At 47.3% G+C, this 25,652-nt stretch overlaps 2 protein-coding genes across 5 annotated transcripts in view; both read left to right on the top strand.

Moving 5' to 3' along the window:
- The first annotated feature begins 3,648 nt into the window (after positions 1–3,648).
- Positions 3,649–10,114, top strand: IL1RN (interleukin 1 receptor antagonist). 4 transcript variants are annotated; one of them, XM_024743986.1, is made up of 5 exons: positions 3,649–3,744; positions 3,884–3,935; positions 6,209–6,297; positions 7,427–7,539; positions 8,761–10,114. In XM_024743986.1, exons 2-5 carry the CDS (start codon positions 3,922–3,924, stop codon positions 8,974–8,976), a joined length of 432 nt encoding a protein of 143 aa, XP_024599754.1. In that variant the 5' UTR covers positions 3,649–3,744; positions 3,884–3,921; the 3' UTR covers positions 8,977–10,114. The 4 variants fall into 4 exon arrangements, with proteins under 4 accessions (XP_024599754.1, XP_024599753.1, XP_024599752.1 ...); XM_024743985.1 differs by lacking the exon at positions 3,649–3,744 and having other exon boundaries at positions 3,751–3,935; XM_024743984.1 differs by lacking the exons at positions 3,649–3,744; positions 3,884–3,935 and adding an exon at positions 4,384–4,919.
- A 14,354-nt stretch (positions 10,115–24,468) lies between these two features.
- PSD4 (pleckstrin and Sec7 domain containing 4) overlaps positions 24,469–25,652 on the top strand; it is a 36,863-nt gene continuing 35,679 nt past the window's right edge. The window contains exon 1 of the mRNA XM_024743742.1: positions 24,469–24,493. The gene's annotated coding sequence lies outside the window, so the exon portion shown is untranslated. The remainder of the gene's footprint in view (positions 24,494–25,652) is intronic.

Raw genomic sequence — 25,652 nt, 5'->3', positions numbered from 1 at the left:
CCCGACAACCCTGGTTTGGGCTGGGACCCTGGAGCGTGAAAAGTGAATGGAAATGAAGAAGTGAACAGAAATGGACTCTGGTGCATGAGAAGTGAACAGAAATGGATTTCCCGAAGCCCAGTTCTGACTCATCTCAAGCCCTGTTTGGGTGAAGTCACCTGGGGCTGCCGTGTTCCTGGCCCTCAGTGCCCAGAGAAAGCACAAGTGAATTGTCTCTGGGTACATACAACATCATCCAGGGCCTCAGATCATCCCTACAGTTTTTGCTACACAGTGTCCAGCAGTTAATAACAAGTAATCAGGCATACTCAAGACAACGTGTGTACCAGAGAAAACCAGACAGTCGAAGGAGACCCAGTGGGGATTCAAATAATGGAGTCAACAGGGGCAGCCTTTGTAAGAACCCTGAATGAATAATAGGATCAAGGGTGTAAAGGACAAGATTGCAACTTTTGGCAGAGAACTAGAAACTCTACAAAAAAGGAAGCAAATGGAAATCCTAGAACTGAAAGATGCCATTAACTGAAATTGAGAATGAACTCGCATGTATTGAACACTTCCTATGTGGGCAGAGTGCACTGAACACTTTACTGGCATCAACAATGAAGGTTCACCCACATGGTCTCCCTGGAGCCTGCCTCGTGTCACTCCTAGGACCCGGACTTAGCCTGGCTGTCCTGTTTCCCTTCAAGTGGGCCTTAGTCATTTCTGCTGTCACCGGTGTCTAGCAGGGCAGGGCTCGGCACGTAGCAGGTACCAGTATAGCTGGGATGCCTGGTGCCCGGGGAAAACACAGGGTGCTGATTGGGAAGCAGAGTTCACTCCATGGCGTGGTCGTTAAGCTTAATTCGGGAAGCAGAGTGACGAGTGAGTACTAGAAGGGAGAATACGTTTAGTGAGAGATGTCCCGTGGGTGGGCAGACATCTCAGGGATGCCGACTGATTTGATGCAACAGAGCCAATAGTGGAATTGTGGCCAGATGCGTGAGGAAAGGGAGGAGATTCTCCTCCCCACTTACTTCCTCCCCTGCCCACTCCCGTTTCCCCCCCACCCCGCCACAGGCGTGAATCCCTCCCCTCTGGAGTCAAGCAGGCTTGTTGGGCATGTTGACGGGGATCAGGGCATTGTGACTGTCCCCTCCCACTCTACCTGGGGTGATGAATCAGACATCATACCTCCCTATTGTTTAAGTAGTTCCTACGTGCCAAGGACGGGGCTAAATACATCATGTACAAAATGTTTCCATCCTCAAAGCAACCCGTGACAAGTCTTCCTTCTATTATTAGCCCCATCTAATGGATAACGAAACTGAGACTTGGAGAGTTCTGGCATGTTGTCTGGGTGGCCCAGCTCGTAACTGACACAGGAGAATGCAGTCCGAAGTCGGCCTGGCCCCAGGGACTCCCGCCCCCATGTCCAGAAAGACTTGTCAGGCCACAGAAGGAAAAAGATACAGATCTAGGAGATGGGGTTGTGGGGGCGGGGGGAACCCAGGGCCTCTGCTCTCAGGGAGAAACCTGTCTCTTAGAATTTGGGCTGGGAACGGAGGAACATTTACCCAGGCACTGCAGTGTGGGCAGGACCTTGACCCCTTGGTCTCACCGCGGCAAGTCACTGCTTTTCTTCAGTATGTAAGGATCATTTTTTTTTTTTTTTTTTTGCCATGCCGCATGGCATACGGGATCTTAGTTTCCTGACCAGGGATCGAACCCGTGCCCCCTGGAGTGGAAGCACAGAGCCCTAACCACTGGACTGACAAGGAATTCCCTTTAAGGACAACTTTTGAGTGATGTTGATTTAACAGTCAAGGAGTACTTCATAAGTAGCCTAAGAAAGACAAGTTGGAGAGAACTTATCCTGGGAGGTGGCAAGCTGCCCTGTTCCCTTACAGCAGGTGCGACGACCAAGGTATGCACCCGATGATTCATAAGTGTTCCAGAAATTATAAACCCCAATTCAGCAAATACTGGAAGTGACAAATAACCAAGCAGGTTCATACACATCGCCTCCTTTAGCCAGCCCCCCCAAAACAAACAAAAACAATCAACCCCCCAACACAGCCCTCAAAGGTAGACATTATTTCTTACATGTGTTTCAAAGGCGAGTAGGAGCCCTCAAGGTCGCACAGCTCGTGAGAACAGAGCAGGAGATGTGCCTACGTGCCGTTTTGTCCTACTCAGGGAGGTGACAATTTTTGCAGAAATGTTTCACTGGCTCTGGAAGAGGAGCTCATTAACGATCTGAGAAATTCATTCGCAAACTTCCTCTTTAAAAAAAATTTTTATCGAGGTATAATTGACATATTACATTACATGAGTTTCAGATGTACAACATAGCTATACAATTATATTTTTTGCTTGTGATGAGAACTTTTAAGATCCACTCTCTTAGTAACTTTCAAATATGCAGTGTACCCTACCTCTCTGACAGATTTTACCCTCATTTGGACACAGCCTCTGATTGGTTGGTTGAAAAAAAAGTCAGACTCCTCAAGATCTGCTGCTGTAATAGGAGACCCCTGGGTGGGAGTCAGGAGACCTGGATTTCTGGCTACACCTTTGCCATGGAAGAGCTGTGTGACCTTGGGCAGGTGCCCTCCCCTCTCTGGGTCTCCCTCAGAAAGAGCGCTGGGGTGAGGTAGAATGACGCTGAGTGCCCATCCAGTCCTCAAAGGCTACAGTCTGCGCTTCTGCACTAGCGTTACATTCTCCTACCATTTAGATCATGTAGGACCCGCTTCACCTCTTTTCTGTCCATTAATAGGAATATACTTTCTTTTTTCCTAACTGTCTAGAATGTAGTAAGAAAGGAAGTGAATGTTTCTTAGTGCCCATTATGAGCCAGAGCTTTTGCCTTCCAACCAACCTTCCTTCCTCCCTTCCTTCCGTCCTTCCGTCCTCGTACCTATGAGAATGACATAATCAACCTCATTCTGAGCGTGAGGAGAGAGAAGCAGAGACCCAGATAAGTGACTTGTTCCAGGTCACACAGGTGGCAAACGGCAAGTGCTAGAGGTAGATTTTTGGATTCATTTCCGTCCCACGCTGAGTTCACCCCATTTTCCCGAGACCATAACTTCAAAGACGTCGATAACAGGAATAGGGTTGGTTTCAAAGTCCCTCTCAGGAAGTTTACTCTAAAGCAGGAGGCAGCAAACTTCAGGCCAAATCCAGCCACCACCCGTTTTTTGTAAATAAAGTTGTATTGGAGCACAATTAAATTAGCTTGTTGGTTTACAGATCGTCCAAGGCTGCTTTTCAGCTACGACAGCCGAGTTCGGTAATAGTGACGTACGGCCCCGCAAATTCTAAAATGTTTGCTATTTGGTCCTTAACAGAATGTTTGCCAGTGCCTGGTCCAGAGTCCAGCAAGGCTGTCTCGCCTTCAAAAAACACAAAGTGACCTGAGTCTGTCACGGGTGCTGGGAGCCCTGCCACTCGACTTCTTAGGAAAGGGGGATATTTCTACTCAAACCTGTTTTTGCAAAGTCTCAGGAGACCTGTCGGGCAGATGAAGGGCTTTGGTTTTCAGTGTGCTCTTATTCCCAGGAACTCCGTGAAGGGGAAATAAAAAATCTCAATTTTGGGGAAATTGCACAGAGGAAAAGGGGAGGGAATGGGTTACAACATCCCATTGCGACACTCAGCAGGGCTGAAAGTGACAACAGCAAGGTTTCTCGTTTTGAAAATGTGAGGGCGTTTCCGTTTCTCACAGTGGGACAGAGTGGCCGCAGCCTGGTCTTGGTGAGGGACGATCTTCTTTATAAGCAGCTCCTCTGGGTCTGAAATGGCAGTCTCCCATTGCCTTGTGGTCACAGGATGGAAGTCTGCAGGTGTCACCACGGTTACCTAATCTCTCTCCTCCTTTTCCTGTTCCATTCAGAGACAGCCTGCTACCCCCTGGGAAAGAGACCCTGTGAGATGCAAGCCTTCAGGTAAGGCTGACCCAGAGGAGGTGGGGCTGGATGGGTAGAAAATGGAGAAAGAACAGAGAGCCGTCTGTGGCTGCCAGGTTCCATGAGGTTTGGGCTGGAAAGGGATGCTTATTCAAGTAAGAGGCTGCCACATCCGTGGTCTTCTGGACTTGTATTTCAAAATATCCCAAATGTGCGAAGCTTGGCTGGGGGCCTGGCGGACTCTCCCAGAGACCCCGGCAACTTGGTGACAGACACGTGCCCGGGAGCCATGCCAGGGTTTGGGCCTGGTAGAGCATGCTAGGCAAAGAGGCAGAGAGGGGCGCTGTGGGCAGGGCACAGCCCAGAGTTCCAGACTAACTGTTAACAGTGCCTGTCTGTGTTGATATATCAGAGGGTCCCGCTCCCCCGGGACCTCAGTTTCCCCATCTGTGACATGGGGTTAATGCTAACCCTGCCTGCATTACAGGGTTGATGTGAAGGTCAAATGCACGGATAACAGCGTGACGATGTTCTGTGAGCAGTAAAGTGCCTGGCAACGATTACGATTATTAAAAATCAGGTCAGGGACTTTGTGAGATGTCATCATCCCTGGCTGTAAAAATAGCAGGCTGTGATGCTGATAGAAACAGAACACTGTCCGAGTGCGGCCTCTGGGCCATGATGTCCCAGGACACGTCGGGGTGATCTCACCCTCCAACTCTGAGTTTCTCTCACCTGAGGCTACAGGCTGGGACTCTGCGTGCCTGTGTGTGTTCCAGAGAAGTCCCTCCCCCAGGGGTCTGCCTCTGTCTCCTCCCATAGGCTGGGAGCTCTAGGAGATGCTCCAGGGATGTTTAATCCCTTCAGATGGGATTCAGCTCATCCAGGAACTAAGAATAATCACAGAAGGTCAAATGCTCACTCGCGCCAGGAATTTTACAGTTTGCCTGACCCCCTCTCATTGGGCTCAGGGGCTCGTCACAGCCACCTGCTGAGGTGGGTGTTGCTAGCCCCCTTTCACAGGTGAGGAGATGAAGCACAGGTCCAAGGTCATGCTGGTGGGCGGCAGGGAGTAGAGGGTCCGCGTCGCGGCTGGGGCTCTGTTTACTGCATCTCACCGCTGCAAGCCCTGCTCTCAGCTGGAGGGGTCCTTCACCAAGAAGAAAAAACTGGAAGCCAGAAACAGGCCATGGGGTGAGCTGGAGGGGAAGCTGACTTGTCCCTGGGGACAGCGGCCCCTGCCAGACCCAGAACAGGCCACTGGCCAATAGAGGACAGGCTCTGGGGACAGACCTCCACGGTCTAAGGCTTGGAGGGAGTTAGCTGCAAGGGGCTCTGACCCTCGAAACTTCTAACCCTGTGCCGTGTGGGCCACTAGTCTTGGATGAATCTTAAAATTTACATTTAAATTCATAAAAAGAGAAGAAAATAAAAAATCCAGACCCTCGGTCGCACTACATTTCAAGAGCTCAATAGCTGCGTGTGGCTGGTGGCTGCCATATTGGATGGTGCGGACATAGAACATTTCTGCACCCACGAAGTTCTGTTGATGGTGTTACCCTAGAGCCTGCTTTGCTGAAGTGGAAGGTGGCTGCCCTGAGAACTTGAGCATAAGGAGCAAGGCAAAGAGAGAGGTAGGAGCTTCCCTGGTTACCCCAAAAAAAAAAAAAAAAAAAAAAAAATAGAGAGGGGTAGAATGCAGGCGCACAGCTCACCAGCTGTGGGGGTTGGCCTCTTTCAGTTTTTTTCATATTCAAAATGTATTTCTTATTTAAAATATTTTTAAGTTGTTACTTCTATTTTATTTTACTTTTTAAATTTTTATTGGCGTATAGTTGGTTTACAATGTTGTGTTAGTTTCAGGTGTACAGCAGAGCGATCAGTTATACATATATCCACTCTTTTTTTTTTTTTTTTTGCGGTACGCGGGCCTCTCACTGTTGTGGCCTCTCCCGTTGCGGAGCACAGGCTCCGGACATGCAGGCTCAGCGGCCATGGCTCACGGGCCCAGCCGCCCCGCGGCATGGGGGATCTTCCCGGACCGGGGCACGAACCCATGTCCCCTGCATCGGCAGGCGGACCCTCAACCCCTGCATCGGCAGGCGGACCCTCAACCACTGCGCCACCAGGGAAGCCCTGTATCCACTCTTTTAACCAGCGTTGGGCTCAGTCTCCACATCCATGATATGGGTGTGCTAAATTCTACACCCCAGGCAGAAAGTTGGACGCAGATTCCGCAAAGTCTGGGGAACACAGGAAGGGGCTGGGCACATAGAAACTGTCCACTACAGCTAGGTTCTTCTGCTTTTCAGAATCTGGGATGTCAACCAGAAGACCTTCTACCTGCGAAATAACCAGCTAGTTGCTGGATACTTGCAAGGACCAAATACTAAATTGGAAGGTGAGTAGTTGCAAGGAAGGCCAATGTGATGTGGGCCCTGGTCACATTGCCTGGAGTCTGCAGCCTTGTGGCCCAACCTTGGGAACTTTAGGTGTGATGTCCTAAATGCTGCTGGCTCTTTGTGGCCGAGTTTGAAGATGGAGAGGCCTGGCCACTGAAGGACACGGACAGGGACAGCCTCAAGAAGGCAGAGATGGGCGGAGTCTAGGTTGGGAGCCACCACCTACAGGCACCGTGGTCCCAGGGCCACACCTGGGGGGAGGTATGGCCCAGGAGGCAAGTTCAGCCCTTTCCTTCCTCTGGTGCCTAGAAAGCCCCCGTGTTCCTGTGTGATCAAACTCTCACTCCCACCCAAAAGTAATACACCATCAACAAGGCTGGGTTATGTCCCTTAATCAAGGACACCACATTTAGTCATGTTCCAGATCCATGTCAAACTGGAAGGACTTGAACAAGTTTCACCCACTCTGTTCCTCAGTTTTCCCGTTAGTAAAAGAAGAGCAGTTGGATGATGGGACGTGGGATTCTTTCAGCACCAGCCCTCTAGGATGTTTTCACGTCCCCATTGGCTGGCTTGGGGTCGTAGGATGGCATTATCCCCATCCGCTTGTTCTCTGTCCCCGTCTCATTCTTAAAGGGTGTGAGACCCACCTTTCCTGTCCTTTTGGTAATTCTCCCAATGAGGACTCTAAACACAGAGAGGCTGAGATGTTCACTCCCTCACGAGGGCATGGAGACCACCGAGGGGAAGAGGCGGGCTCAAAGTCACCCAGGCTTCTGTGGACTAAGCCCCGGCGCCCCACTCATGACCTCGTGTGCTGTTTTCCCTGCCCATGGGCAGCACACCTGTTGACCTAGAGCGCAGGGGTCCTGGGGAAGGGAGGGAAGGATAGAAATCACCTGGAGTAGATTCTAGGTGCCTTGGACCTTGAGGAGTAGCTAGCTAGTGTGCTTGGTTTGATCTTCTGTTTGGATGCAGACCAGGAAGGGGGGCCCTTGCTGTCCTTCTGACCTTGGGGTTTTACTTAAGGGGCTGGAAGAATCCCCAGGGAGAGTCCAGCCTGCTGTGTCTTCGTCATCTGTGCCTCCTCTTCTGTACAACCTGAACTTCCCCTTTGTTCTTCCCCAGAGAAGATAGATGTGGTGCCCATCGAGCCCCATGCTATGTTCCTGGGGATCCATGGGGGGAAGCTGTGCCTGGCCTGTGTCAAGTCTGGTGATGAGATCAAGCTCGGGTTGGAGGTAAGGACCGTCTCAGATTAACGAGCACCTCAAACTCGGTGGCTTAAAACAAGCACAGTGGGTTCTTTCTCATGATTCTGTGGGTTGACTAGGATCAGCTGGGCAGTTCTGTGCCACGTGGTATAGCTGGGGTCCGTCCTCCAGGCTCTCTTCCCATGGGGTCTCTCTGAGTTCAGCTGCCCTCTTGAACTTCCTTATGACATGAGCGCTGGCTTCCAAGAGGGATTACTCCAAAAAGACAAGCCCCAATGTGCAAACGCTTATTAAACTTTTGCTTGTATCATATCACTAATGTCCCATTAACCAAAGCCAGTCAGGTGGCTAAGCCTAGCCTCAACGAGGGAGGGGACTGCCAGGGTGTGGACACCAGGAGGCATGGCTCCTTTAGGGACCTCAACCTCTGTATGCTGCTCTCTTGCCCAAGGGTCCCCAACCCACTTGGACTTGCCCTCTTTCGGTAAAGTCAACATTTGGGACCATCCTCTTCCAACCCTTATCTACTCAAACCCACGAGCTGGCATCCCATCCAAGACCCTGTACTCCCGTACAATATTTCTTATTTTTGCGGTGGGGTGGGGGGGTGAAGTATGCCGTGTAGCTTGCAGGATCTCAGTTCCCGGACCTGGGATTGAACCTGAGCCATGGCAGTGAAAGCCTGGAATCCTAACCATTAGGGCACCAGGGAAATCCCCTGTGCAATAGCAATGGGCTACCAGCCCTGGGGAAAGAGGGCTTTGTATCAGGGGATTGTTGGACAAAATCTTAACTCAGATTGTGAGTGGCCGTAACTATGGCACTGTCCCTTCTGTCCGCTAGTGGATAGGCACTTTATTGGAGCGGGGCTGCCTGCTCTGTGTGGCATTGGAGTGACCACGATAATGTGGTAACGTCTCGCATGGACTGCAATACCCTGCCCACCTTGTCCACAGCCCCCTCTCTTGGAGGTGCAGACACAACAGACCACCAGCCTCCCCAGGCCTTGGCCTCTACTGATGCCGCTGATGGTGCCATGTGTTTCCCAAACATATTGGCCGAGGGCTGGAGTGACCAGATTTCCCCAAATCAAGGTGTAACCGTGGGACAGCCTCCTTGTGTCACAAGACCCGGGACACTGGGTGTCCTGCCATGGTCTTTGGGCCGGCATTTCTCCGTGGGCAGTCACGGGGCCAGGTCCTGGGGGCTGGGGTGCAAGGACCTCTCTGCTCTTTCCTTGGCCCCCAGCCGGTAAACATCACTGACCTGAACAGCAGCAAGGAGGAGGACAAGCGCTTCGCCTTCATCCGCTCCGACAGCGGGCCCACCACCAGCTTCGAGTCGGCCGCCTGCCCCGGCTGGTTCCTCTGTACCGCGCTGGAGACCGACCAGCCCGTGGGCCTCACCAATACTCCTCAAGATGCTGTCCAGGTCACCAAGTTCTACTTCCAGCAGGACCAGTAGCGGTGCTGTTCAGCATCCCTTGCCTCCCACTCCCAGCACATCTGTGACTCCAGAGATGCCTCTCCCTCCCCCCCGGGGGCTCGCCATGGTTGCAGTGAGCGCTCAGTGGGGTGGCCTTGGCCGGGGGTGGGGGCGGCCCTCGGAAGGAGGTACAAGAGCCCTGAGAACAGCCTCCTCTACTTACCCAGCCTCCACGAGGCCTCCGCCAGGTCTTTCTAAAGTGCGCGTGGGATCACGGCCCCGATCAAAGCCCTCAGGGTCGCCTGTACCTTCAGGGTAAAGTCCAGGCACCCTGGCCAGCCCCAGCCCCTCCCTCACTTCCCTTCCAGGCCCCAGAGCCCGCAGGCCACTCGCTGACCTCCCCTCAAGGGGCTCCCATCCCACTCTTTGCAAACTGGTGCTTTTCCAGGGGCAAGAGTTTTAGGCTCTGTGGCAAAATGAAAAACAAGTGTTTCCTGGTTTTTCGTTTTGTTTTTTTTCATTAAGCCAGCTTTGAGAGAGAGTCCTTTATTTGGAGATGATGTTCTTTCTGGAAGGGGGTAGAAGATTAAATATCCCCTTGTTTAGGAAATGATGGTGAAAGGAGGTGATAGCTTTTCCTCTTTGTCTTTCTTGTTTTTGTGATGCCCTGACCTGTAAAAATGAAAAGTTAGTGGACTAGGTTGGTCCCCTAGTGTTTTTCTTTCTGGAACATTCCTATAAGTCTAGACCGCCCCCCGGCCCAGACCCTGAGCGCCCTGTCCACTGCAGACCTCCTGCAGCTGCCTGCAGTGCTGTCCCCTTCCCTGCCCTCCCGTCAGAATCCCCCAGCTCCCAAGACACAGCACAAATGTGGCTTCTCCAGACCTCCCAGGAGGAATGAATCGCTCCTTGACCATTTTAGCACTTCCGACACCCTGAGACTTGTTTGGAAGATGTTGTGCCTCTGTCTGTCTCCCCACCATCCTGTGAGCCCCTGAGAGCAGGGACCTTGACCCCCCCCCCCTCATGTCTTAGGTCTCTGCAGGGCCAAGCACATGGCCTGGCCCTCAGTAGGTGCCCTCAGTGAACGTGTGTTGTATGTGTTGAGTGGAAAGTTTCCTACTCCCTGTGACCTGAGCTTTGTTTTACAATAAAACTTTGAAAACTTGAAAACTCATCTACTTTGCTGGCTGTGTCCATGGCCTTGCTGGGCTTGGGGCAAAGAGAACTGGAAAACGGGGGCGGGGTGGAGTGTCGAGTGACAGGCCTTTCAAACCCTGGGGCCGGGCCTGGGTGTCTCTCCTCTGAGTCCTTTCCTCCTTGGGCCTCGCTCTCCTCGAATAACAGGAGAGCAAATCTCTCTGCCAGGAAGGTGTGCAGAACCATCATGCACAACAGCCTCCAACTGGAAACAACCCAACCCCCCAGCCCAGAAGAATGAACACGTAAACCGTGTACGTTCGTACGTACAAGGTAACGCTCGACAGCAAAGAGAATGGATAAACCACAGTTGGCTGCAGCCACAAGACGGATGAATCTTGCAAACATCTTGTGGGCTTCAAGAATCCCCAAAGCATGCATAGAGCACGATTCCAGTTACATACAGTTTAAAACAGGCAAATGCAACAGTCGTGGGGAGGGATGCAGAGACACAGAGAACAGCAAGGGTGCGCCCTGCCTGAAAGTGGGGCGGTGGCGCGAGGGGCCAGGCAGCATTCTGTTTCTTGGCATGGGCGTGGTTAGGCGATTTTCTGTATGTATGTTATATTCACAGTTTTGAAATGTCTAAAAATAAAAAGCCTTGCCCCCTCCCCCCGTCCTGGGATGTGAGGGAAGGGGGCACCTGGGAAATGGTGAAATTAACAGGTGGAATGTTGAATGTGGCCCCATGAGATGGGAATGCAGGACTGTAAGAATGACTGTTTATCAAACACCCCTCGGCTATGGCTAATAGAGTCAGGCCAGCAAGGGGCGCTGTCCCTTCCTGGGATTCTGCCGACTTCTAGGCTGGGTCCCAGGAGTCCTAGAGTCAGGCCCCGCTGGGCCCACAGCCTGCTGTGTGATTTTGGCCAAGTCACCTCCCTTTCCTAAGCCAGGTCCCTCCTTCTCCCAGGAAGAGTGTTGACTTAGATTGGGGTTTTCCAAACAGAGCTCCCTGGATGCCTCTCTGAGGTCCCTGGAAACAAAGCCCATAAAAGGGGAATGGAGAGGCCAGGCTCCCTCCCTAGAACTCAGCTCCCACCCAGCCCCTTGCTTCCCAAACTGGACTTCCCTGCAGGGCTTTATCTGAAGAGATGTCCTTGCTACAAACAAACAAAACTGAGCAGGTTAAAAGGCAACCGACTGGGAATTCCCTGGCAGTCCAGTGGTTAGGACTCCGTGCTCTCACTGCCGAGGGTCCAGGTTCGATCCCTGGTCAGGGGACTAAAATCCCATAAGCCATATGGCACGGCCAAAAAAAAAAAAAGGGCAACCGACTGGAGAAAATCTTTAAGATCTCGCCTAGATCCCAGATCCTAAGACGACAATGAGGTCGCCCCACCATTCAGCTTTCTCTTCCTCTTGTGTAAAACAGAAGGAGTCACTTGCTCCACGGGGACAATACACGATGAAGTGAGACGATATGAGTGAAACGCTGTGTGTGATAAGAGTGTAAGTGTGGCTGATATATTTTCAATCTTGGTAAAAGGAGGACGTTCAAGGCAGAAAACCCTTCCAGGCTTCGTGGTGACAATTGCAGCTAACGTTTGTGAGGCTCCATAGACATCCTCCCCTCATGACACAGAAGGTGAAGCCCAGGGCTCAGACACCACGCGATTTGGTTAAGCGGCCAACTGTAGGTTAGCAACAGGCGAGGCAGTCACATAGCCGCGCACGTATGTGAGCCCTGGAACTCTGGAGCCGCTTCCTGGCTCTCCTGTTTGCAACTGTGCTCATGGATGAGTTAGTTAAAGTGTTGGAGTCTCAGTTTTCCTACCTCTGATGCAGAAATCAGCCGATGCAAAGGGCTGAGTTATTTAATCTTTGCAACAACTTTCTGTGGTCGGTAGGAATGTTCTGATTACTAGTATTAGTCCTGCAGGAATCAGTGCTCAAAGGAATCTGTTTTAAAGCCCTGCTGCTCAAAAGGTGGTCCGTGGCAGAGCAGCAGCCTCACCTGGGAGTTAAAATGCAGAATCCCAGGCCTCACGCCAGACTTACTGACTTAGGGTCTTCCTCTCAACCAGATCTCCAGGTGATTGGATGCACCTTAAAGTCAGGGCAGCTCTGCTTTGAAGGGAAGCACTCATACCATGTACAAGCTCTGGCTTTTTTATTTTTTTGGGGGTACGCGGGCCTCTCACTGTTGTGGCCTCTCCTGTTGCGGAGCACAGGCTCCGGACGCGCAGGCTCAGCGGCCATGGCTCACGGGCCCAGCCGCTCCGCGGCATGTGGGATCCTCCCGGACCGGGCACGAACCCGTGTCCCCTGCATCGGCAGGCGGACTCTCAACCACTGCGCCACCAGGGAAGCCCTCATGGGTTTTTTTTTGTTATTTTGGGTTTTATTTTGGCATTTTTGTTAAACTGACTCTTGTAATTACAAACCCAAACATCCTTGCTATCCCTCCCAGTAGCTCCCTGATGGTACCAAAAACTCCCCTCTTACCATCTCCTCACTTTGGCTTGAAATGTTCTTTAAGAGAGGAAAAGCTTTAAGCCGCCCTCATGTTGCTAGAACATCAGCTCCACACACGCAGAGCTTTCATCGGTTTTGTTCCATGGTGTATCCCAAGTACCCAGCTTGGAAGATACTGGGTGCTCCATAAATATTTGGTGGATAAATAAATTGGCCACTGACCTCTCAGTAGGGATTAACGTATTTGTATATGTGCCACATCTTCTTTATCCATTCATCCGATGATGGGCGCTTAGGTTGTTTCCATGTCCTGGCTATTGTAAATAGAGCTGCAATGAACATTTTGGTACATGACTCTTTTTGAATTTTGGTTTTCTCAGGGTATATGCCAAGTAGTGGGATTGCTGGGACCGGGGAAGTTTTAAAAGAAACCTAGAGAAAGGGAAAGGCCTCAGTATCTAGGAGGCTTGAGATATTTGGAGGCTGATGGAGGAAAAAGATCTGACCACCAGGTGGCAGCAGCACACACAAACTTTACTGGATGATGTTTTCGGGGAGGTACATCACAGCAAGGGTCCGTCCAGAGGCTACACAGTAGCAGGTCCCTGCCTAGAAGGAGAGGAGGGCAAGGGGACTTGGGGGAGGGGAGCTCCTGTGTGTAGGCGATGTCACTCAGTAGCACAGCAGGAATCTCTGGGTCAGAGAGCTCCAAAGGTCAGCAGAGGACATGCGGGGGGCCAGGGTGGGTCTGTTCTGGGAAGGCTCCATGGGCTCCTGCTTGGTTACAATCCCTCTTTTCTTTGACACTCCTCAATCCTGATGTGGGAGAGGTATGGGACAAGAAAGGGAATAATACAGTTTTGGATAGAGAGGTTAATCATAAACTCGGCAGAGGAACTCGGTTTTAGGGGGATTTGGTTTCAGTAGAAGAAGGTTTTCTATTTTCTTAGTCTTGTTAAGACACTTTGAGCTTAATTTGGGGGGGCACATAGATTGTGCTATAACTGAAGGTGTTAAATCGGGGCAAAATCCTTGCAGATCTTGGGCAAACCAAATAATTTTGTCTTTTCTCTTCACATAACGATGAAATCCCTAAGGCATAATGGCAGATCTCAACATGCTTGATATTAAACCCAGCTCTCAGAAAAGTTTGGAGAGATAGTGAAATACCCTATTTCTGTTGGGGTTCTTAGCCTGAGAAAACTTTGTTCAAGAAATGTCCCCCAGGGGTCAGCATTTTCTGGAAGATAGTTCGATTATTCTCTTGTTTTGGGAAAAATCTTGGGAAGACAAATAACTATTTCAGTTTATGCTCTCGGGGGTGAAGATTTAGTCTTTCAAAGATTCCCTAAGAAAAACCTGGTTTTTCACTCCAGGGAAAGTTTATTCTCATTCACCTGTCAGCTGAGCTGTAGTTTAGTCCTGATTTGGGCTATTTACACATAGGAGTCTGACCCCTGACAAGCACCCAGCAAATGTTGTCTTTTATCCATGTCTATTCTCCAAAGGGTGTGACCTGAGAGATTCTAAGGGTCTTCTTACACCTGCTTGAAAGCCAACATACTGTAGTCCTGTTTCCAGCTAAGGACCGCTTACCTGGATGATTGATTGACATGTGGAATTAACCCCACCCCCCACCCACACCCAGGAAAGAACACACACCCACCTTGCCGGAACGCAACACAGGAACCCCTGCGGCATGTCTGCAAGGGAGACGTGCACTTTTTCATGTTGGAGGGTGGTGGCTGGAGCTCTCCATAACAGATAAACAGAAGAGCCAAGACCCTCATTACCATGAGGACTGGATCCATAGAGTGAACAGCGGTGCCTGCATCCTCTCCCCAGGGAAAGTCCACGCAGGGTCAGATGACTCGGAAAATTTGACTTGAAGTCAGAGTGGAGGAATGATCTTGGTGGCCAGTGAACTCAGACAGCTTCTCTTGTTACTCCACCTCCACTCTGCGGGTCTCCCTGCAAAGGGAGTGGAGTTCTATGTCCTGGAGTCAGGCACCCCCTTCCATGGGCCGTGATGGAGTCACTCTGCCACTTTCTTCTCTCTCCTTGGCAGCATTCCTTATGAGTCATGGATGTTTTCTTTCCTTGTGTCACAGGCCGTGTGGCCGGAACACGAGGACGGGGGAGAGGTAGGCAGGGGCTAGATCCTGCTGGGCTTGGCTAGTGATGGCTAGCATTATAGTCTGTCCTAAGGCAGGAACAGGCTTTGGAAACTCTGAATCCCTTACCCCTCCATCACCTTGTGCCCTAATTCGGAGTGTCCACTCTCTTTCTCTGCACCAACTAGTTTCTACTCAACTTTCAAATCCAGGCTCTTGGGCCACTTTTTCCATGAAGGCATTGAGGACCCTCCATGCCAGCCCACATTAAGCCCACTTTCTTGAAACTTCCACTAGGACCTGTGGTCCAGAACGCTGATTTGCATAATACTGATGAGGTCTTTCCAGGTGGGCATGTTTTAGCTGTCCCCTGAATAACCTAAGGTAGGGACTAAGTGTTTTGCATTTTGCAACCCCCCAGAGCACCTAGCCACTTACCTGAAACTGATTTTAGGTTTCTCCCCTGCCCGGAAGTAGAGTGTTCCTGTGAAACCTTTCATAAGCCTGAATGGCATAAAGTGAAGAAGAAATTAGCTTAGGACACATCTTGCTAACAGATGCACAAAATAAATCGAGATAAAGCACAGATGCTCACAGACACAGTTCAAAGCTATGGTGCCTTGATGCTGAGATGCTGAGTATAGCTCCCAGGGAAGGAGCTCAGGGGTGCTTAGGTGCTACTCCTGCTTCTGGAGTGTGTGCTGCCTCTGTAACGGTTGGCTGCAAAACAAACGCTGATGCTATTTTTGCTTTTCTCCTTTTTTTGTAAAAGCGAAAATCCTCTTCGGATTCCATTGGTGAAAACGGGTACTAAGTAAGTCTTTCGTAAAAGAGAAGCGGTGTAATGCAAACTTTCGAAAAGCGGGGGATACCTGTAAAGCTTATTGCGAATACCTTCTGAAGTATATTAATTTCATGTGCATTTCCCTTTTACTCTTCCCTCTTCATTTTCTTCACTGAGACATCTGCACAAATGGCACCTTATCCGAGAGGTCTTTTTTGACTATCCTGCCTAAAATAACATTCTTTCACCCAAAGCCACCTGTGACTCTTTCATTCGCTCTCTCTGTGGCCTGTTTATTTTTCTTCCTAGCAATGATTACTTTCTGACATGTTATATATTTGCTTGTTTGCTTATTTGTCTATTCCCCTACTACATCTCAAGCTCCATTAGGGCAAGGACATTTCCCCACATCAGTGCCTGATTATTAGTTCAACAACCTTCCTGGAGCAAGGACTCCGCGTCAGTTCCAGGTGCTGGAGATGACACACAGAGCGCCCCCTAGCGAGCTTAGCCAGGAGTGGAAACCAGTTCAAATACCCACGCGTAATTGGTAGTATTTTCCCATAGTTAATTGGTATTTCCAGTTTTTGTCTTCTTTCTTGTGTGTTGTGGGGTGAATTGGGAAAATAACGGTTCCTTCTCCTGGGGTAGATATGGGGGTCTGCGGGGACAAATTGGGTGTCTCTGTGTCCCTGTTGTGAGAACCACAAAAATCTCGGTAGGGCTACTTAAGCTTCCTGAGGTTTATTTTATTCATTTAAAAAACCAAAATCATTATACTTCTCGGAGTCGTTTGGACGATTAAATAACATATGTGAAAGTACTCTGTATAAAAGCTCTCTATAAAAACCGTTTTAATAATGTTATAACCCAAATGTCTCCAGATGTCTCCAGCCTGTGGAAGCAAAGCAGATCACACCACCTGCGTGTCATGGTCCTGATCCAGCTCCCCCTTAAGCCCCTCACCATCCTCTGATAGGAAGCCTCTCTCCACCCAGTATTTCTGGATGACCCAATGGGGGAGCCTCACTCATGTCTGTCACAACCTTCATCCCCAATCTCCCTCCACTTCCCTCCTCTCCTTATCCGTCCATGTCTGTGCCAAAGGCAATCTCTCCAGATAAGTCCGGAGTCTCCAGTTCTCCAGGTGTCCAAGAGGGTTCCAAGAAAGGAAAAGAACATCTCTTTTCTCAGCTTTTGTGCCACCAGTGTAGCACTTGTGTCCCCAAATAGCACTCGATGCTGCGCTTAGGTCCCCAGTGGAAAATCTGACCTGTCATCATTCGTTTCAATAATACACACATTCCCAAGAAGAAGCAACATTTTGTAGGCATAGTAAAGTCTGATCCCAGTTTAGAGAAGAAACACAGGAAGCTGTGTGCAGAGATGGGGCCCTTGGTCTCGTGTTCAGAGTGCTGCAATGAACATTGGGGTGCATGTATATATCTTTTCAAATTAGAGTTTTCATCTTTTCCGGACATATGCCCAGGAGTGGGATTGATGGATTATATGGTAGTTCTATTTTTAGTTTTTAATGAGAACACTCCATGCTGTTCCTTCTTTTTTTTTAATGGAGTATAATTGCTTTACAATGTTGTGTTAGTGTCTGCTGTACAACAAAGTGATTCAGCTATATGTATACATATATCCCCTCCCACTTGAGCCTCCCTCCCACGCCCACCCCCATCCCACCCCTCTCGGTCATCACAGAGCACCGAGCTCCCTGTGTATACAGCAGCTTCCCACTGGCTATCTACACATGGTAATGTATATACATCCATGCTGTTCTTGATAGTGGCTGTGCCAATTTACACTCCCACCAACAGTGTAGGAGGGTTCCTTTTTCTCCACGCCCTCTCCAGCATTTGTTATTAGTAGACTTTTTGATGATGGCCATTCTGACCAGTGTGAGGAGATACCTCGTTGTAGTTTTGATTTGCATTTCTCTAATAATTAGCGATGTGAGGATCTTTTCATGTTGGCCATTATTTTAATTGAGTTTTATTTTTTATTAGTTGTAGAAGTTGAATATAATCTGAATATGACTCTTTTGTCAGATATATTTTTTGTAAATATTTTCTCCCAACCTGGGGTTTGTCTATTCGTTTTCCTAACAGGTTATTTTGACTAACAGAATTAAAAAATTTTTTTATAAAGTTCTGTTTATCAGGTCTTTTTATCCACTTGTAAGAAATCTTTGCCACCCACAAAGTTGCGAAGGTTTTCTCCTGTTTTCTTCCGGATATTTTGTTTTTTATATTTAGGTCTATAATCTATCTTGAGTTAATTTTTATGTGTGTTGTGAGGTAAGGGACAAGATTGGATTTTGGATTTTTTTTCTTTTCTAACAGTTTAATTGAGGGAATTCCCTGGTGGTCCAGTGGTTAGGACTCGGTGCTCTCACTGTCGGGGACCTGGGTTCAACCCCTGGTCGGGGAACTAAGATTCCCACAAGCCATGCGGCAAGGCCGAAAAAAAAAAAAAGTTTAATTGAGATATCATCGTTCATATGTCGTGCAGTTTAAAGTGTACATCCCAGTGGTTTTTAGTATTGTGAGGGTCAATTTGATGTGTCAACTAGCCTGAGCTAACGGATACTGTAAACCCAGACAGCTGTAAAACATTATTTTGGGGCATGACTGTGAGGGGTTTCTGGACGAGATTAGCATTTGAATGGGTAGACTGAGTAAAGGAGATGGCCCTCACTATTGCCAGTGGAGATCATCCAATTTACTAAGGGTCTGAATAGAACAAAAAGGCATAGGAAGGACAAATTTGCTTTTTCTTGAGTTGAGAGATCCATCATCTCCTGCCCTTGGACATGGGCTCCCCTGGTTCTCAGGCCTTTGGACTCAGACTGGGACTTATACCAGTGGGTTCCTGGTCCTCCAGCTTGCAGATGCCAGATCAGGAGAGAATTCCTATAATGAATGAATGAATGAATAAGTAAATAAATAAACCCTTTCTATTTCTCTAGAATAGAAATAGTTCGATTTCTCTGGAGAACCCTGGCTAACACAAGTGTTTCTGTAGGGTTATGCAACCGCCACCACAATTTCGTCATTTTTATCACCCTAAAAAGAAATCTCATATCTTTTAGCAATCACTCCCCACTTCCCCTTCCCCCCAGTCCTAGGCAACAATTAATCTACTTTCTGTCTCTATAGATTTGCCTATTCCAGACATTTTATATAAATGGAGTCATGCAATATGTGATCTTTTGTGCCCGAGTTCTTTAACTTAGCATAAAGTTTTGAAGTTAATCCATATTGTAGTATCATGGGCCAGTATGGCTGAATAATATTCCATTGTATGAATATACTACATTTTTTTAAAAAGGTGAGACATTTATTTTATTAAAAAAATTTTTTTTAGTTATTTATTTGGTCATGCCGGGTCTTAGTTGCAGCTTGAGGGCTCCTTAGTTGTGGCATGCAAACTCTTAGTTGCTGCATGCATGTGGGATCTAGTTCCCTGACCAGGGATCGAACCTGGGGCCCCTGCACTGAGAGCGTGGAGTCTTAACCACTGCACCACCAGTGAAGTCCCATTACATTGTTTTAATTCATTCATCAGTTGATGGACATTTGGGTTGTTTCCAATTTGGGCTATCATGAATAATGCTGCTATGAACATTCAAGTACAAATTTTTATGTGGACGTGTATTTTTATTTCTCTTGGGGATATAGCAGAAAATGGGATTTAGGTCATATGGTACTTCTATGTTTAACCTTGAGGACCTGCTAAACTGTTTTCCAAAGCTGCTAGATCATTTTATAAGCCCACCAGCAACATATGAGGATTCCAATTTCTCTATATCCTCACAAACACTTATTATTTATTATCTTTTATTATATCCAGCCTACTGGACGTGACGTAGTATCTCATTGTCATTTTGATTTGTATTTCTCTGATGGCTAATGATGCCGAGCATCTTTTCATATGTTTATTGGTCATCTGTGTATATTATTTAGGGAAATGTCTATTCAGATCCTTTGCCCATTTTTTATTGAGGTGAAAGTTTTCTTTATATATTCTAGATACAAGTCCCAAAGTTCATTATCTTACCATACAGGTTTCTAGGTGTTCCAGAACCATTTGTAGAAAGACTTTCCTTTTTCCAATGAATTACCTTCATACCTTTGCCAAAAGATGCCAATTGACCATACATGTGTGAACCTATATTAGGACACTCTACTTCCATTACGTTGATCTGTTTATCTATCTTTATGCCATTTCAGTTTGAAGTATTTCCTAATTTTCCCTGGGATTTCTTCTTTGACCCACGGGTTATTTAGAGGCATATTGCTTGATTTCCAAATTTTGGGGCATTTCCTAGATAAAGTGCTGTTGTTGATTTCTAGTTTAATTTCATTGTGATCAAGAAGACATGATCTATACAATTTCAACCCACTGAAATTTAGAGATTGTTTTATAGTCTGTATAGTTGGTCTTGGTTAATGTTCTATGTGCACTTGAAAAGAATATGTATCCTGCTGCTGATGTAATATTCTATAATGTCGATTTGGTAATGATGAATGATAAAGTTTACATCTTCTGTACCATTATTGACTTTGTCTGTACTTGTTTTATTTATTACTGAGAGAGGTGTTAAAATATTCAACTATGATTGTGAATTTTATATTTCTCTCTTTGGTTCTGTTAATTTCTGCTTGATATATTTGGAAGTTGTGTTGTTAGATTCATACATATTTAGGATTGTTATGTTTTCTTGACGAATTGATCCTTTTATCTTTATAAAATGACACTTTTTATTTCTGGGAATACTCTTTGTATTGAAGTCTGCTCTGTCCAAACTTACTATAACCACACCAAGCTCTCTCAGGCTTAATGTTTAAAAGTATATTTTATCCATTCATTTGCTTTCAACCTGTCTATATCTTAGAGTATATCTTTTATACTTAAAGTGTGTCTTTTCTGAACATAGGGTTGGGTATTTTCTTAGCCATTTTGACAAGTTCTGCCTTTTAACTGAAGTGTTTAATGTAGTTAATGATAACTTTTCAATCTTGTTATTTGTTTTATGTGTCCCCTCTTTTTTTTGTTTATTTTTTCCTTACTTTCCTGACTTCTTTTTTTCAGTAGTTATTTTTATATCCTATACTGATATTACTCTGAATTAACATTATAAAGCTTCACATATAGGAACCTTACAACAATATGGTTTTATTTACCTTCGCTTGTATGCTTTGTGCTTTTCTTGTCATATACCTTACTCTACATGTGTTATAAATCCCCCAATATTATTGTTTTTTATCTAAATTGTCAGTTGACTTTTAAATCATTTAATACAAGAAAGAAAATTGTCTTTTATATTTACGCATAAATTTATCATTTCCAGTTCTCTTTGTTCCTTTCTGTAGATTCTAATTTTTATCTTATATCATTCCTATCTTCCTGAAGAATTTCTTCACTTTTTTTTTGTAGTGTGAATCTGCTGGTGGCAAAAACTCTCAGGTTTTATTTAGTTGACAATATCTTTATTTGGCTTTCTATTTAGAACATGTTTTTAACTACTACAAATAGAACTACCATATGACCCAGCAATCCCACTACTGGGCACATATAAAAAAAAAAAAAACCATGTTTTTAACTAGATACAGAGCTATAAGTTAATAGATTTTTTTTCTTTCAGCCCTTAAAATCAATGTCCCATTGTCTTTTGGCCTACATTGTTTCTGATGAGGAGTTAGCTGTTAGTCCTCTCATTGGGTCATCGTGTGCAATGTGTGTTTTCTCCCCTGGTTCCTTATAAGATTTTTCTCTTTATCTCTGTTAAGTCTACCATGTTTTTAACTAGATACAGAGCTATAAGTTAATAGATTTTTTTTCTTTCAGCCCTTAAAATCAATGTCCCATTGTCTTTTGGCCTACATTGTTTCTGATGAGGAGTTAGCTGTTAGTCCTTTCATTGGGTCACCGTATGCAATGTGTGTTTTCTCCCCTGGTTCCTTATAAGATTTTTCTCTTTATCTCTGTTAAGTCAGGAACTGTGAAAAAATCCGAGATTTGATTTTACTCTGTTTGTAAGCCAGCAAGTTAGCGCGTCACAGTTTTCATAGACACTGGCAGAAGATAAGAGATAATTTATGACTCATAGCAATAGGAGAGGAACATTGTTGCTTAGGTCTCCCTACCCCAATTCCCACAGGGAGATACGATGAGGTTCAGATGTTGCCTGTACAGACAGTGGGCCATGCTATAGCAGAGGAAGCCCAATGTTGGGAGGCTCTGATCTTATGCAGAAAGTGACAAACTTGCCTATCTCCCCTCTGGCAGGGAAAGATTGAGGTATCTCTTCATTCCAGGTTAATACAGGTAGAGATGTTTCCCTCCCTGGAGGAGATATATTTATATTCTTTTTGGTTGTTTATTTTAAAAGTAATGGGGATCGTATTTCTGCTGAAATTCCCTCTCTCTTCACCCTTTATATCTACCTTTTGCTGTAGGTTCTCTAACATTTTTATCATAATTTTTATTTTTAATTCTTTATTTTTATTATTATCTAATTTTTATTTTTAATTTTTGATTCCAACATCTTATTTGTCTGTACGTGTGATATTGTGATATAATAAGAAATACATATTTGGTCTCTGACACAGAACTCCTAAAACCTCTTGTAATTTCCTGAGTGAGAAGGTGATAGGAGCATCTTTTGTTGTAATACTTGTTTTTTCTGTGTTTGTTTGTCTGTTTGTTTTGTACCCAGTTTTTGAAATAGCTCTGCAGCGACAAAGGTGAGAGTTTTTTGTTATTCATAACAGGCAGCTTTCGACACCACCTGAGTTTATGCTAATGAGGTGACTTTTGGAAAGGTCCTACAGATGGGGGCTGGTTGCCAGGGGAAACAGTCATGTGATTAGACGTTTGGAACTTTCAGTCCTACCCCTTGACCTCCAGGGAGTGGAGAAGCCTAGAGACTGAATTCAGTTACCAGTGGTCAATGATTTAATCAATCATATGCCTACGTAATGGAACCTCCATAAAAACCCTAAACAACTGGTTTTGAAGAGTTTCTGGGTTGGTGAATGCGTCCATGTGCCAGGAGGGTGGTGTGGCTGGAGATGGTATAGAAACTCTGCACTCTTTTTTTGTCCTATGTACTCATTGCATTTGGTTGCTCCTGAGTTATATCCTTTATAATAAGCTGGTAACAGTAAGTAATGTGATTCCTGAGTTCTGTGGGCCATTCTAGCAATTAACAAACCTGAGGAGGGGATCCTGGGAGTCCTCAATTTATAGCCAGTGGGTCAGAAGTACAGGTGACAACCTGGGACTTGCAATGGGGGGCAATCTTGTGAGACTGAGGCTTTAACCTGCGGGGTCTGCACTAACTCTGGGTAGTGTCATAATTAAATTGTAGGACACTCTGTTGGTCTGAAGAGTTGGAGAACTGATTAATGTGAGGGGAAAACCCACATATTTGATGTCAGAAGTACTGAGAGTATAGAGGAAAACAGTTTTCCTTTAGTGGGTATATTTTAATTGACTGGATTTTTTTCCCCCCTTTTGACCACAGTTCACATTTTCTGTTCACAATGTCTACTATTTTGTTGTTGTTGTTATTGTATGGTAGACATTGTGAATGATGCATTGTAGATGCCCTGGATTCTTTTATTTTCCTCTGAAGAGTGTCAAATTTTGTTCTAGCAGGAAGTTAAATCATTGGAAATGCACCTTGGTTTTGCGGGGGCTTGGTTTTAGATTTCTCTTGGCTTGTCCCTAATCCTGGGGTAGATCCCTTAATCCTGGAATGCAGTCTTTACTCCTTAAGTGTGGTCATTCTGAGGTGTCAATGGACAGTCCAAAGTGCTTGCCAAGCCCCTCTAAGGTAGCAGGACTTGACTCCAAATTCCCCAGCAGCAGGCAGCTAACTGCTCAAGTCTCTGCTCAGCTATACTTTTCCTTTGGGTCATGTGGATTCTTGCCTCATGCGTGTTCATTCAGGAGTCAGCCACGGATTTGAGGGAAGTTTGCAGGCAGATGTTGGAACTCTCCCCTTTGTGGTTCCCTCCTCTCCAGGATTCTTCCCCTCAGGGAGCGACCCCTCACCTCCCAGCCCCAGTCTAGATCACATCACTGCTTATCTCTCCTGCCAGGCTGCAAACTTTTGGAGTATTTGGTTCAGCTTTCTATCCCATAGTGCTAGTCAGTGTCTGACATACATACAATAGGTGCACAGTAAATGTCTGTAGCGTAACAAGTGAATTACTAATAAGTTGTAGGATCGCTGATCCTACAGGGATGACGGTCTATGTGGCCTTGGTCAGGTTGTTTCCCCTCTCTGTGCCTCAGTTTCCTCATTGTATGGAAAGCCGCCTACCTTGTACGGTGGTTGTGAGGATTAAGTATTAAGACAGGTAGAGAGCTAGTGCCTGACACATCAGTAACACTCGTAAATTAAGTATTAGCCGCTGTTGTTGCTTGAGGACCTTCAGCATCCCATAGAGACGGACTTCTCCACGTTGTCAATCTCTATGGAAGCTGAAATATCACTGGCTATACTGGAAAAATGGAATCAACTTCTATTTTCACATATGGTGTCTTATATAGTTACAGAAATGGAAACCAGAGAGTGGCATCAAGTGGGACATTAAAAAACAAGAGCTTCTTGCCAATATCACTACGTCTGAGGACATGTTTGCTAAAACAAATTGAAGTTTCAAGACACAACTATTTGCCTCCAAGCCACCGATCCCCAAACCAGCTAGCGAAAGTTCACCAGTTGTCTGTAAGTCAACAGTTACAGACAGCTGAAATTCTGAGCTGAAATGATACAGTTTTTTCCGGCGCCCACGAAAGAACTGGCACAGAATGGGTTTGGAGGGACTCGGATTTTGACCCGGCTCGGGGCGTGCACCCGTCTGGGGCTGGTCTGGGCTTCCGGCTGGTTTCCGAGCTGGAGGAAGACGCCGGACAGAGGGCTCGGGGCGCCGGCGGCCCAACGGGGACAGCGCAGGTCGCGTTTTTTTTTGGCGCCCGGGGCCGGGGGCTGGAGCAGGAGCCCAGCGGGACACTGGTAAGGGCAGGTGGGGCCCACGCGCCGGCCTCGCTGCGGAGAGTGTGCCGCGCACTGGGGACGCCGCCGAGCGAGGGAGCATCTGCGCAGCCGGAGAGAGGCTCCGAGGGGCGAGAGCGAGTGGGGCTGGTGGGGTCCTCAGCGTTCAACCTCATCAGGGGGCGGGGCCACCGACAGCAGGGGGACGCTCCCTGGGAGAGTCAAACTGCCCGGCCTGGGGTGCGGTAGCTCCATAGGCTCATCCAGCCGGGCGGGGTGCACCTGGTTGCAGGAGGAGCCCTTAAAACCGTCCAGCATCAGACCTGGGCGACACCGAGGGCCTAACTCCTTATCACCCGTTGACCTCAGTGGCCCCTAGGCCGGTGACCCGGCGGGGCCCTCCTCCCTGCTCCCTGCTTGCTGGGAGCCTGGCCAGTCTGGCAGGCTGCCCCTGCCAGGAGCGCACTGGGATGGAGGAGAGCCCAGCTCTTCCCCACTCCCTTGGATGCTGGCCGCTCTCCTTGGCCCTTCTCCTTGGCCCTTCTGGGTGTGTCTGGTCAGAAAACACCAGAGGTTCCTAAGAAGGTAAACAGTGTCTGCTCAGCGGACAAACTCACTTTCCCCTCTAGGGTTCTTTCTGGCTCTAGGATTGAGTTTAGCTTCTTTCGGTAAAACAGTGGAGCCAGGGCTGTGAGTTCCTTGCAGGCGTTTTTTTCCCACTTTGCTAAGTGTGCTGACCCAGGCCCTTGTGTCCATGGCCTGCATGTCTAGGTCAGGTGGGCAGCATCAACGTGAAGGCCAGGGCAGCTGGGGGCTCCACCCGCCCCTGACCTCATTAACCCAGTCCTTCCCCTGGCCCAGAGCTGATTGGATGTAATTAGCAACTAATTGGATGTCTCTGAGCCCCTCTACATAAGAAAAGTCAAGGTCAGGTTTAGACAGCAGATAGTACCCAGTGTTCATTTCTTTCTTCCTTTATGTGAGGGTTCTGAAGAAGGGTCATTCATTCATTCATCCATTCATCCATTCATTCAACATATATTTACTGAGTGCCAACCACTCATTAGGTATGAAGGCAGTGGGAATACGTCTGCTCTTGTTTACATGAATTGCGGGAGAGAGAAAATAAGTAAGGAGATGAATCACATTAGTTCAGAGAGGGATTAAATGCTGTAAAACA

This window comes from Neophocaena asiaeorientalis, unplaced genomic scaffold (genome assembly GCF_003031525.2).
Source record: "Neophocaena asiaeorientalis asiaeorientalis breed wild unplaced genomic scaffold, Neophocaena_asiaeorientalis_V1.1 scaffold114, whole genome shotgun sequence".
NCBI lineage: Eukaryota > Metazoa > Chordata > Mammalia > Artiodactyla > Phocoenidae > Neophocaena > Neophocaena asiaeorientalis.
This window is presented reverse-complemented; position numbering and strand designations above follow the sequence as displayed.

What these genes read in the sequence shown, in the direction of transcription:
- IL1RN (XM_024743984.1), top strand. Translation starts at nt 4,747, where the DNA reads ATGTTTAATCCCTTCAGATGGGATTCAGCTCATCCAGGAACTAAGAAT. An exon ending in ACCAAATACTAAATTGGAAG is followed by an intron (nt 6,298 to 7,426) that starts GTGAGTAGTTGC and finishes GTTCTTCCCCAG; the next exon opens with AGAAGATAGATGTGGTGCCC. An exon ending in AGATCAAGCTCGGGTTGGAG is followed by an intron (nt 7,540 to 8,760) that starts GTAAGGACCGTC and finishes CTTGGCCCCCAG; the next exon opens with CCGGTAAACATCACTGACCT.